The 11,954-nt window shown below is 34.9% G+C and overlaps 3 protein-coding genes across 11 annotated transcripts in view; 2 read left to right on the top strand and 1 right to left on the bottom strand.

Annotated features, from left to right (window-relative positions):
* The window catches only part of LOC103155702 (very long-chain acyl-CoA synthetase), a 12,831-nt gene extending 7,238 nt beyond the window's left edge, over window positions 1-5,593 (top strand). The window contains 7 exon segments of the mRNA XM_074560033.1: window positions 471-595; window positions 681-875; window positions 1,526-1,616; window positions 2,331-2,529; window positions 2,607-2,704; window positions 3,570-3,700; window positions 5,204-5,593. Coding sequence (XP_074416134.1) covers window positions 471-595; window positions 681-875; window positions 1,526-1,616; window positions 2,331-2,529; window positions 2,607-2,704; window positions 3,570-3,700; window positions 5,204-5,380 — 1,016 coding nt within the window. The 3' untranslated portion in view covers window positions 5,381-5,593.
* The window catches only part of LOC103155706 (very long-chain acyl-CoA synthetase-like), a 24,301-nt gene extending 18,706 nt beyond the window's left edge, over window positions 1-5,595 (top strand). Inside the window, exon 6 of the mRNA XM_007577482.2 lies at window positions 5,390-5,595. The gene's annotated coding sequence lies outside the window, so the exon portion shown is untranslated. The remainder of the gene's footprint in view (window positions 1-5,389) is intronic.
* Window positions 5,596-7,224: 1,629 nt separating this feature from the next.
* The window catches only part of tjp1b (tight junction protein 1b), a 106,100-nt gene continuing 101,370 nt past the window's right edge, over window positions 7,225-11,954 (bottom strand). For 7 of the 9 annotated variants that reach the window (XM_016663759.1, XM_016663755.1, XM_016663756.1 and 4 more), the window contains 2 exons: window positions 11,747-11,890; window positions 7,225-8,220 (listed from right to left, as the gene is read on the bottom strand). In XM_016663759.1, coding sequence (XP_016519245.1) covers window positions 8,126-8,220; window positions 11,747-11,890 — 239 coding nt within the window. In that variant the 3' untranslated portion in view covers window positions 7,225-8,125. The remainder of the gene's footprint in view (window positions 8,221-11,746; window positions 11,891-11,954) is intronic. The other 2 variants (XM_016663757.1, XM_016663758.1) reach the window with 2 other exon arrangements.

Genomic DNA, 11,954 nt, shown 5'->3' with positions numbered 1-11,954 from the left:
CTATTTCTCAAACTAAACATTTAGTTTGAGAAATAGACTAAAAGGTAAATATTTAGTTTTCAAACTAAAGTTTTTAGCTCATATTTTGCTTGTCAAATATTTAACAAGTTATTTAACAACCAAGCTAAATGTTTAGCTTTCTAACTATATATTTAGGTTGCTAGTTAAACATTTGTCTAGTCACTATGTGCAAACTGGCTTGCCGATAAGCGGAAGTGGAATATCAAAATAAAAGCTGGGTCTTGCAGAACTCTGACATTATTATTGCAGAAATAACATGGTGAAAATATGAATTTGAAAAATGAATACCTACATTATTTATTACGTGGAAAATAATCCAAATTATTGCTGTTAATTTTTTAAACAGAGGCGCTCGTTTGGCGCCCGTTCCAGCGTGGCGCCCCAATGCGTCACATAAAATGCATTCCCACTTTTTGCAGATGAGTCATGTGATTCGCTGTTATTTCCAGGTCTCACTCTCGTTCTGAGGAGGAAGTTTTCAGCCTCTCAGTTCTGGGACGACTGCAGGAAGTACAACGTGACGGCGATCCAGTACATTGGCGAGACGATGCGTTACCTCTGCAACATGCCAAAGGTGAGAAATCCACGTGCGGTTTTCCTTCCACATCGTTTTCTGTACATTTGCAGTTTCAACTAGTTTTTTTTTTGTTTTTTTGCAGAAAGAAAACGAGAAGAACCACAAAGTTCGAATCGCCATCGGGAACGGAGTCCGAAGCGACGTGTGGAGCGAGTTCCTGAATCGATTCGGCGACATTAAGGTCAGAGAGTTTTACGGCTCCACCGAGGGAAACCTCAGCTTCATGAATTACACGTCCAAGATCGGAGCGGTGGGACGCATTAACTTTCTGCAGCAGGTAAGAGACGCTCCCTCTAAAGTCATTTCAAGTGTAGAAAATGGATAATTGAAAAACGTGTTAAAATGAGGTGCATTTTTTTAAGTGAATTTTGAAAAGATTTGTTCTAATTTATCTTATTTTCCAATTCATAAAATTCATAATTTTATGAATTGGAATTATGAATAATTAGGAAATTATTCATAATCTTTATATTTAATGACATTTTGTCATGTTAAAACATTTTCAAAACCATTTAGTTTTTTATTCACCTTAAAGCCATGGAGGTTTCTGGTTCAGGAAATGAGAAGATGTTAAAGGTGTAAGAAAACAGTATGAATGCAGCTTTTTCTATTTTACCTTGAAATATTTTACTAAAGAACCAAATTTTACATGTCACAGGTTTTATTCCTGCTTGATCAAACATTTGATGCTAATTTAATTTGATTTGAAGAAACTGGGATGTCCAATTGGAGCGCTACAGTCGTCAAGGTTTCCTGAATTTCACTTTAATGCTTTAATGTTCTGTGTTTTGATCCGTCATCAAACGTGAAGCTGCTCCCATCAGCATCGGCTTCACGCATTAAACAAAGATCAGAGATGATCAGAGGATATGAAGAGTTTCTGTTTCACTCTCAGACGCTGATGAGACGTTTGCTCTTTCCTCCCAGATTTTCTTTCCTTACACTTTGATCAAGTTTGACATCGAGAAGGAGGAGCCGGTCAGAAACGCGGAGGGTCTGTGCATCAAAGCAGAAACCGGTGAGTGGTGAGCAGCTGGATTTAACCTTTAAGCCCAGTTCTAAATATTTAATCCAATATTGACAATAGTGCAAAGATGTTTGAAATGTAAAAGCTGAAAGATACAGAAGCAGATTAGAGAAACTGGAAACAAAATAATTCAGAATTCTGACTTAATAATTATTTCCAACTTTAATCTCACTTTTTTTTCTCCCTGTTGGTGTTAATCCAGATTAAGGGCTGGGGAATGTGACTTAAAAATAAAATCTCAAATTTATTTCATAATAGAGCCGATTGAGGATTTTAATTTTTTTTCTTGCTTTCTTTTCTGAAAAATAAATAAAAAATGACAGAAAATATTTCTTGAGTTGAGAATTAGGATTAGGCTACGACAATTTTGGTTTAACTAGATGAATATAATCAAGATATTAGCAGAATAAAGATGCCATTTTCCCAGAGGAACATCTTAAAATAAAAAAAAAATGTTTGAGAAAAAAACTTTAATAATTAATTTTTTTAAATTGTGTTGGTGTTCCACATTCTCCTAATATTACAATTTTATTCTGTATTATTCCAACTTTATTATTGCAACAATACTCTATTTTTGTAAAAAGAAACTGCAGCCTGGTTATTATATTTTATCATAAAGTTGACCTGCATCAAAAGTTTAAATAAACAGAAGCTGTACAAAATGAGCATCATTTATTTGTTGTTACCGTCTTTTATTTTGCTCAGGTGAAACTGGGCTTTTGGTTGGAGAAATAACTCGGCGCCTTCCATTTGTCGGCTACGCCGGCAACAAGCAGCAGACAAAGAAGAAGAGACTTTATGACGTCATGAAAAAAGGCGATCTGTATTTCAACACCGGCGACCTGCTTCGGTTCGACCACGAAAAGTTTATTTATTTTCAGGACCGAGTGGGCGACACGTTCAGGTGAGTGGAGGCTCCCAGGTTATCTATCCGAGATGAACGGAGACGCTGCCATCATCTTTTTATTGTTTCTGTTCCAGGTGGAAAGGTGAAAACGTCGCCACGTCAGAGGTGGCAGACATCCTCACTTTGGCTGCCTGCATCTTAGAAGCAAATGTTTATGGCGTTAAAGTGGAAGGTATAAAAATACTTTACTACGCCAAACGGGACTTATGAAAAGTTTGCATGTTGAACATTTTTGTACTTCCATTTGTGTCTCTACCGCTTCTAAAAACGACATACACTGTAAAAACACTTCTTACCAAGTGATTTTGGTCTAGTTTGTAGTGAAAATATCTTAGACTTGAAAAAGTACTACCGTAGTTTTACTGGCAGATTATTTCACATATAACACGTGAAAAATGTCATTTTAATAAAATAATTTTCCAGTGTAACTAGTACATTTTTTTAAATCAATATTCAGCTATATCTTGCTGAAAAGTTACTTTGAAGTTAGTTTTGTCTCATTTCAAGCATATTAATATATTCTCAGAAGAAACCAGAACAAAATCATTGGTAAGATTTTGTTTTTTTTGCAGTGAAAGTATTTCAAAAAACAGCCCAGCTGTTTTTTGGCAATAAGTTGATGTTTTCTTGAGTCATACTGCGCCGTTACCTAGCAACCCCAGCCCGTTACCTAGCAACCAAAGCTGAGCTCCAGCTGGTTTTACCACTATATGTGCTGCACAATGGCTGCTGGAATGTTGTTTCACAAACCACTTGTTGGATTCTTTGGTTGTGCAGGAGGCTCCAGTTCTGCTTTTCAAAGATGTACAGTTGTATAGTTGCACATCAGTTTGCAGTCATTTTCACACAAGCTTGAGTTGGGAGGCGTGTCCAGCACCAGTTTATTTAGATTTAAAGTAACTAGAGGCCCTATCTAAGAATGACTGTGAACAAAAATGTAACGAACATGCTTTGTGTAGGCCATACACCGAGGAAGATTAACGGGTCACTACTGGCTTGAAATGGTTTCCTCTCCCCTGCTTGTTCCTAACCATCAGGTCACGAGGGTCGGATCGGCATGGCGGCCGTCACTTTGAAAGAAGGAGAAACCTTCGACTCCGCAGACGTCTACAAGCAAGTCGTCTCCTACCTGCCGGCCTACGCAAGACCCAGGTTCCTACGGATTCAGGTAAAAATGAAAACCCTGAAGCGGGTCAGCCGCTTTACTCGCATCACTCAGCCGCATGGCAACTGCATCTAATGGTATATTTGAATTTACTGATATTTATTGATGTCCTTGTGGAACAAACGGTGGAGAAAATGGCAAATGTAACACTTCCAATCATACTGTCAATTTTTTAAAATAAATTTATGACAATAAATAATATGATGGAATATTAGGGGCCAATGGAAAAAAAGTAAAATTATGAGAATAGTCATATTACTTTATTGGATTATTTCCACTTTATTCTTGTAATAGTATGACTTTGTTGTACCTTTAGGACTTTAATCTCATAATTTAGGTTTTTCAACTCTTCTGAGATCAAAATTCCGAGAATTCAAAATTCTAAGAAAAAAAGTAAATGTGGAACTTAAGCAGGATTGTGACTTTTTCTTAGAATTTTGAATTTAATCTCATAATTACGAAAGAGGATTACATCAATTAGAAAAAAATAAGAACTGACTTTTTTCTCAGAATTATGACTTTGATATCGGAATTCTAGCATTTTTCCTTAGAATTCTTAATTTAAGCTCAGAATTTTTATTAAAATTCTGAGATTAAATTAAAAATTCTAGAAAAAAGTCACACAATACTGAGATTAGTCAGAATTCTAAGAAAAAAGTAAAAATCTTTAGATTAAATCAAAATTTCTGACTTTTTCTTGAATTTTGACTGATCTCAGAATTTTTGAATTTTTTCTTAGAATTTTTAATTTAATCTCAGAATTTTGACATTTTTCTTAAAATACCGAGATTAAATAAAAAATTCTAAGAAAAAAAAAGTCAAATTTGAATTTAATCTCTCAATTGTTTTTCTTAGAATTCTGACTAATCTCAGAATTATGACTTTTCTTAGAATTTTGAATTTTTTCAGGGTTTTAAGAAAAAATTGAGAGATTAAAGTCAAAATTCCAAGAAAAAAAATTCTGAGGTTAAATGTGAAATTCTAAGAAAAAATGCCAGAATTACAATATCAGTCATAATTCTGAGATTAAAGTCAGAATTCTTATTTTTTTTATAGTTCCTCTAATCCTCTTTTGTAATTATGGGAACATTTTGAGATAAAAAAAAAATTATTTGACTTCGGCTGAATTTATAAAGCAACTTTTTCTTTAGTTTGGCAGCTCAACTTCAGTGGATGTTAACACGTTTTCTTCCTAGATCCTGATTTGATTTTGTCTCTTCACACTAAAATGAAGTTACCATAAAACATTGAGGTTGCAAAGAAGTTGCTTCTTATGGGGCTCCATTTGTGTTGACACATATGAAACATAGATATACCCATAAAACATCAAGACCATAGACATCAATGAAAGATGGATAGCAACATCTATGTTGTTGGTCTAAATAAATAGAAGTTATTTCTACTTATTTTTGGCATGAATGGAACCCCTTAGCTTCTTCTAGATCCAGCCGTTCGATGAAGTTGTTGCTCTTTCGGAGTTTGGCTAAGTTTGTCCTGTTTTGGCAGCCGTCCCTGGAGATGACGGGGACGTTCAAGATGAAGAAGGTGAAGCTGGTGGAGGACGGATTCAACCCTGCGCTCATCAGCGACCCGCTTTACTTCCTGGACCCGGACCAGAAGACGTACGTCCCTCTGACGGAGGAGATCCACGGCGCCATCGCTGCAGGGAAAATGAAGCTCTAACAGAAACTGAACTCTGAAGTGAACTTTGTGTTTTAATTGAAGACGTAACGTTTTCTCATGCGTGGAGTGTAACGATCGACTAATCTCAGGGAGAAACTTTGACGCAGCACTTCTGGTTTGAAGAGACTTTTCTATTAACGCGTTTGCAGCTTTAGAGGTTTTTTAAATTCATCATCCTGACTTCAAATCAGTTTTTAAATAAATGATATAAAATATTCCTGCTTGTTTTTTTTTTAATCAGCAACTTTTCATACAGATGAATCCAGAAGTTTACATACACCGTTTATTCTCACTGAAGTTAAATGAGACCAAAATGATCAGAATTAACAAAATTCATTAATTCATCCTTCTTTCCATTTATCCTTCCTTCCCTACATTTATTCATCCTTCTTTCATTCCTTCCATTTATTCATCTTTCCTTTCTTCTGTTTCTTAATCCTTCCTTCATTTGAAGCACGGTGGTGGCTGCATGATGCTTTGAGGGTTTTTTTGAGGGTTGTTTGCTAATTGCTGCTGGCTAGTCTGAAGGAGCTGAATGGTTGCCATGGCGATTCAACATGGAAACATGCACGACAGAATCACAGCAACTCGCCAGGTATGTTGTTGATGAGGGAATAACAGTAAAACTAAAAAATAAAAAGGTTAATTTTACATTTACATAATACTGGCCCTTTAAATACCACATAAACTTTACAGCAAACCTTACAGGTTGAATTAATCTGTCTTGAGTTTAAAATGAAGTTTTTCAGTATGAAAAATCGTTTCTTGATCTATTCATGTCATTTAAAACAAAGAAATGCTTCCAACTTGGAAATGTTGCAGGCGTTCACACGTCATCTCAGTAAATTAGATAAATATTAAATTCAAAAAGTGAAACTTTTTATGGACTCATTAAAGCTGATGAGCTTAAAAGAACAAATCTGAATATTTCATAGAAGAGCTAAAAACAGAATTTTTAAGACAGAAATGTGACCCAGATACAGTAAGGGAAAGTTTATAGAATGTGAGTAAAAAGTTGAGTGGAAGGAAAATGAGCTGTAATTGTAATATTCCTTATTTTAATACAATTTTGATAAGAAAGTTTCACTTATTAAATGTAATTACTGAAATAAACTACAACCTGGAGATGTGCATAAAAACATTAGAATAAAACAACTCTACTTTATAAATGAATTTATTTAGTAATACAGTGGTATACTTAGAAATGTGTTGCAAAGAAAAAAGAACCAAAACTGAACAGAAATAAAAATCAAAATAAATAAAAAGAATGTTGGCCACACGGGAAAATAAAACTAGAGTTGGTTTGAAGCTGTGTCATCATATCAAAAGAAAAATAGTACTGATGTGCCATAATAAATCGTCTATTAGTACAAAAATACATTTCAGGGCACACAATACCGCATCCAGTATCACAAATAAAGGAAGGGACCACTCTTCAAAGCAGCCCCCCTCAAGTACATCTTTTTAAAATCAGTTAAACCAAGCACTTCTCTAGTTTGTAAATAAGAATAAAAAGTTTTCTGACAGTTAAAAATGCCTTAAGTAGTGTATCTGTCTGTGTGTATATGTTGGTAGAAAAGTTGGACTTATTACTGCGTATGTCAGTTCCAAGGCTCAGGGGTATAACCAGAATATAAACATAACCAATGTAACCACTTCTTCCTCTTTTTTTTTTTTAAACAAACCATTTTCTCTTTTATACAAAATAACAAAGATGTACAAAAGGTCATTTACAGAGAACCAAGGCCATATGCTAGCAGTATGTACAGCCACGTCTTTTAAACATCTTCTAGCTTTGTGTATTTCCTCAGATTTCATATGCATAGCAGTAAAAGAAAGCATACTTTTTTTTTTTTAAATCGTCAGCCCCAATTATTCTGTGTGCTAAATCCAAGAGAAATGCAGAAACACGTTGTTTTTTTTGTTTTTCCCTCCGCGCGGATAATCGTTACAACTCAAGGATCCGATGTTTTTGAAGGTTTTCACTGAAAAGTTAATATGCAGATAAGGCATCACTGCTTGCAGTGTAACGATGGGATTTCATGTGTTGAACTTAGTCGTTAGCAGGCTTCTGGACCTGAGTCGTAGCACATGCATAGATCTCTAGACAGCAGGAGTTTCTGGAAAATCAAGTCAGTATATTTATCTACGGTAAAACTTTTTCTTCTTTTTTTCCCCCTACAAAAAAAAAAAAAACAACAAAAGAAAGAAAAATAAAACAGCAGATTAAATCAGAGAGCGCTCCGTTTCCAAACAAACGGGGAATCTGATGCTAACGCTTAATACTTTCATTATTTTTCTACGTCTTCCTTCGTGAAGTCCTCGGAGATCCTTCGCAAAAACAAAGGTTTTGCTCATATAAATTTAGCTGTTTGTGTGATTTTTCTCTTTCTCGTCTTTACAGCACACAAAATCTTGTTTTTTCTTCTTCTTTGTCGCACCTCTGCAACCTTTGAGCTAAAAATGTCAAAATGAGATTATCCAGTCCTGTAGCAATGGTCATGCATTCCAACTTCAGTTCCTTAGATTAAATAACTTTTTTCTTTTTGCAAGCTTTGAAAGCACCAAAAACAAAAACAAAAAAGAAAAAAGAGGAAAATGAACAAAAGTCCGGCCTCCTCCAACTCGCTTTGTGTGAGCGTTTCTCTGCTTTTTAAAGTTTTGGGGCACAGTAAACAACGTGAGAGGAAGGAGTTCATACCCGACCGTTCAGCACATTCGTTAACAGGCCAGCTGTCGCCGTCTTCAGAAGTGGTCAATGAGCACAGACACGCAGTTTGCACCCACCAGGTAGTTCGGATCTCCAGGGAGAGATTTGTTCTGCCAGGTTTTAGGATCACCTGCAGGGAAAAACACAGCCGGAGTCAGAGGTGCAGAAATTAAACAAACTCATGCTGATAACCTTAAAGTTTGTAAAGCTGCTTTGGGTAATAATGAAATAAAATCTGGCTTAAGATGTAATGAAATATCATCAAAATAACAATATGTGACAAATGATGCAAAACGAAACAAATCCTGGATTGCATTTTGAATCATTTTGCCTTTAAATGACATTTAGGTCAAAACTGTACAACGGCGTATTACAAGGATTGTGTATAGAAAAAAAAGGTAGGAAATCACCACCAAAAATCCCAGAAATTTTGAAATTAAATCTCAGAAATTGTTTAGAAAAACTCAGAAATTTTTAGATTAAATTAAAGGAAAAAATTGGAAATTTCTGAGTTTGGAAAGTCAAAAAACCTGAAACTTTGAGGTTAATCGCAGAGATTTTCAGAAAAAAAAAGAAAGAAAAAAAAAATTCAAATTTTTCTGAATTTCTAAAGTTGAAAATTTTCTACCAATAACTAAAATTTTTAGATTAATCTAATAAAAACTTGGACATTTTCTGAGTTTCAAAAGTCAAGATTTTTCCAGATAAAACGGAAATTTTTTTGATTAATCTCAAACATTTTCTAAAAAAAAAAAAAACTTGGAAGTTTCTGATTTTGAAAAGTTGAAAATTTGCTAGAAGAAAATCTGAAATGTTTAGGGTAATTTCAGAAATTTTAGAGAGAAAAAAAAACAGGAAATTTTTTGGGTTTAAAAAGTCAAAAAGTTACTAGAAAAAATTAGAAGCTTTGAGATTATCTCAGGAAATTTTTTGGAAAAAACATCCAAATTTCTGAGCTTCGAAAGTAAAAAATTTGCTCGAAAAAAAATCAGAAATTTTGAGGACTGCAACTAATGATTATTTTAGTAATCGATAAAACTTCCAGATTTATTTTTACTGAACCACAATATTGGAAATACATTAAAATATGTGGATAAACAAATGATAAAAATAAACATTTTAATGTCTAAAATGCAATAAAATAGGATTCCTTTAGCTGCTTGAACACGTGCAGTAAAAAAACCCCAACAAAAAACACGTATTAAATCAGTGCAGGGCTGATCTGATTAATAACTGTAAAGCAAAAGGTTCTTAAATTTTATTTATTTTTTTACAGATTTTGAACTGGGTGAAGCTAAAACTGCCATTTGAGTTTGGGTAGAATATGCTTACAAAGTTAAATGCAAAATGTTTATAATTTTATTTAGTTTTGGGTTAATTTCTGCTCCAAATGTTATTCTTTCAGAAATTGAATAATCGATTAATCGCGATTAATCATTTCAGCCCTAAAGTTGGTGATTGTCTTTTTACAGATAACAGGTTTATTAAAATATGATTTCTTCAGCAGACTAAAAAATGTAAAAATGTTTTGAACACTCAGACGGAGAGAAATCCGAGGCGACTGTTAATTTCCTCAGACTGAACAAAGATCTGAGAATAAGCAGCGTTTTTGTCAGAGGCGTCACAAAGGAAACCTCTGTAACCGGGTCAGGCCGATGCTGATGTTCTCGGCTCCAGAGCAGAACGATGAAAAACACGAGTTTGGACCGAATGATGCTGATCAACACGTTTATGAAACATGGCCGGGGGAGAATTGTAATCTGGGACCAAATCTGGTGCCAAGACAGTTTCCAAAAACTTTCAACACAAAAAAAAGTTTCCAAAAATCAGGAGTTTGTAAATGTTTCCCACTGTGAAATTCAAGCACTTTTCAAGGATTTTCAAGGTCAGTTTTCAAACGCAAGTAGAGTTATGCTGGTGGGTTATGTGGTCAAGAGGAACTTCTCTTAATGTGACATAATCAAGTTTTCCTTAAAAGTCGTGCACAATTAATGTGCAAATAAAAACATGTTACTTTTGCCACCAAGCAGTTAAGATATTAGACTGAAGAAAGGTTTGGCGATCGTACTGAAGAGGGGCATCAGCATTGAGTTGTGATTTGTTTGTTTTTCTTCATACCAACTACTGACACAACATCTGACTCCGTAACCACGGAAACGGGGGATTGTCTTTACAACACGGTGCGGCTGATTAACATCTCAACAGCTCAAATGATCCCAGAGGAGTTAAAAGTACAAACCGTCAATCGTAGCGCTCTCTAATGAAACGGCCAGACAGAAATGAAGGAAGTGGCAAAAGCAAACGAGGCAGATTAGCAGTGGTGGTCTCATTCATTCTCGACATGCTGCTTTGAAATTTATCGTCTCTGCTGCCCAGAAACCGAGCTGCTCGCATCTCATGACGGCCTTCAGTCAGAGGCTTCTTCAGGTTTGTTGCAAAACTGACTGCTACTGGAGATCTTTTATGCCCACAGCATCACCACCCACAACGGCTTTAATTTCCTTTTGGGATAAATACATTTGTTTTACATTTAATTAAGTTTCTTAATGAACACTTTTTTAATGTTTATTTGATAAAGCATGTGAAAATGTACAAGTATATATTTGACATAAACAAACAAAAAGAAAGGAGATCAGAATACGTGGAAGCGCTGATTCACCCACAGCAGATTATTAATTTCTGTTTTCATCAGGGCTGGGCAATACGGCTTAAAAATGAATTCAGATTTTTTCAGACCACATCCAATTTTAATTGTTTTTCTGTCACTTTCTTTTAATAAAAAAATAAATTACAAACATAAAATATATTTTTTATGGTCCGTTCTCAGAGTTAAACGATGCTGCATTAGGTCCAGGCTATGGGAATTTTTATTTAATAATGATAATATATTCAGAATATAGACACAATTTTACCAGAACATCTTAAAATTAGGAGAAAAAGGTTTTCTACTGGGTTATCAAGACCAGCTGAGTTTATGCGGTTCTTAGACAGACTTAGATTTGTTTGCATCATTATTTAAATATTTGCTACCGATAATAATTTGAAGCTGATGTTAAAACATGAAATAATAACTTTATCTGTAAAACCGATAAAGTATAACTTCTCAAGATGTTCAAGATCTCTCATTTTAATTTTCTTTGCTATTTTTTGTTGGGCTTTTTGTAAAATTACTCCTTAATTCTCCTAATATTTCAACTTTATTCTGGTAATACGAGTTTATTCTCACATTATTTTGACTTCATTGTCGTAGGATTTTTTAAATCTGATTACTACGACTGTATAATTAAATAAGCCTGGACTTAATATTTCGTTGTAGCGTTGACCTGAATTCAAAGTCAAAAAACAAGCTAGTCAATCAAGATGGCGGCTCTGATGTCACTCTGAACTATGGAAGCCCAGTGGTGACAAAAATACAGATTTTCCAAAAATGTAATTTTCAAAAACTGAAGAATTTTAATTGTTCAAATCGATTTATCGCCCAGTCCTATTATTCACAGATTAATTTTTCTGCATTTTCTACACAGATTAGATTTATAAAAATTAAATAAGGGGCATAAGGAACGCTAAAGAGTCCAGATCATCGTTTCTGGATCTCCATGTTTGATCAAAGCCAGCCCACAGACCCCAAAAGGACAGAGAGAGAGAGGACAGCATACCCGACGAGGAGTCGGAGGATTTTAGAGCAAAAGACCAACCATCAGGGGTCATAGACGCACAGTGAGGTAAGCGCAGCTCCACCGGCTTCAGGAACTTGAGTCCGTGAGGGCCACACATCACCAGCGGACTTAGCAGCGTTTCTCCTGCACAGAAACACGACAGGATTTAAATTCCACCAACTAAGCAGAGAGGAATTTAGCAGTGGAA

The sequence above is a fragment of the Poecilia formosa genome, unplaced genomic scaffold (genome assembly GCF_000485575.1).
Source record: "Poecilia formosa unplaced genomic scaffold, Poecilia_formosa-5.1.2 Scaffold442, whole genome shotgun sequence".
In the NCBI taxonomy this organism is placed as follows: domain Eukaryota; kingdom Metazoa; phylum Chordata; class Actinopteri; order Cyprinodontiformes; family Poeciliidae; genus Poecilia; species Poecilia formosa.
Note: the sequence above shows the minus strand (reverse complement) of the source record. Positions and strands in the feature narration are given on the sequence as shown.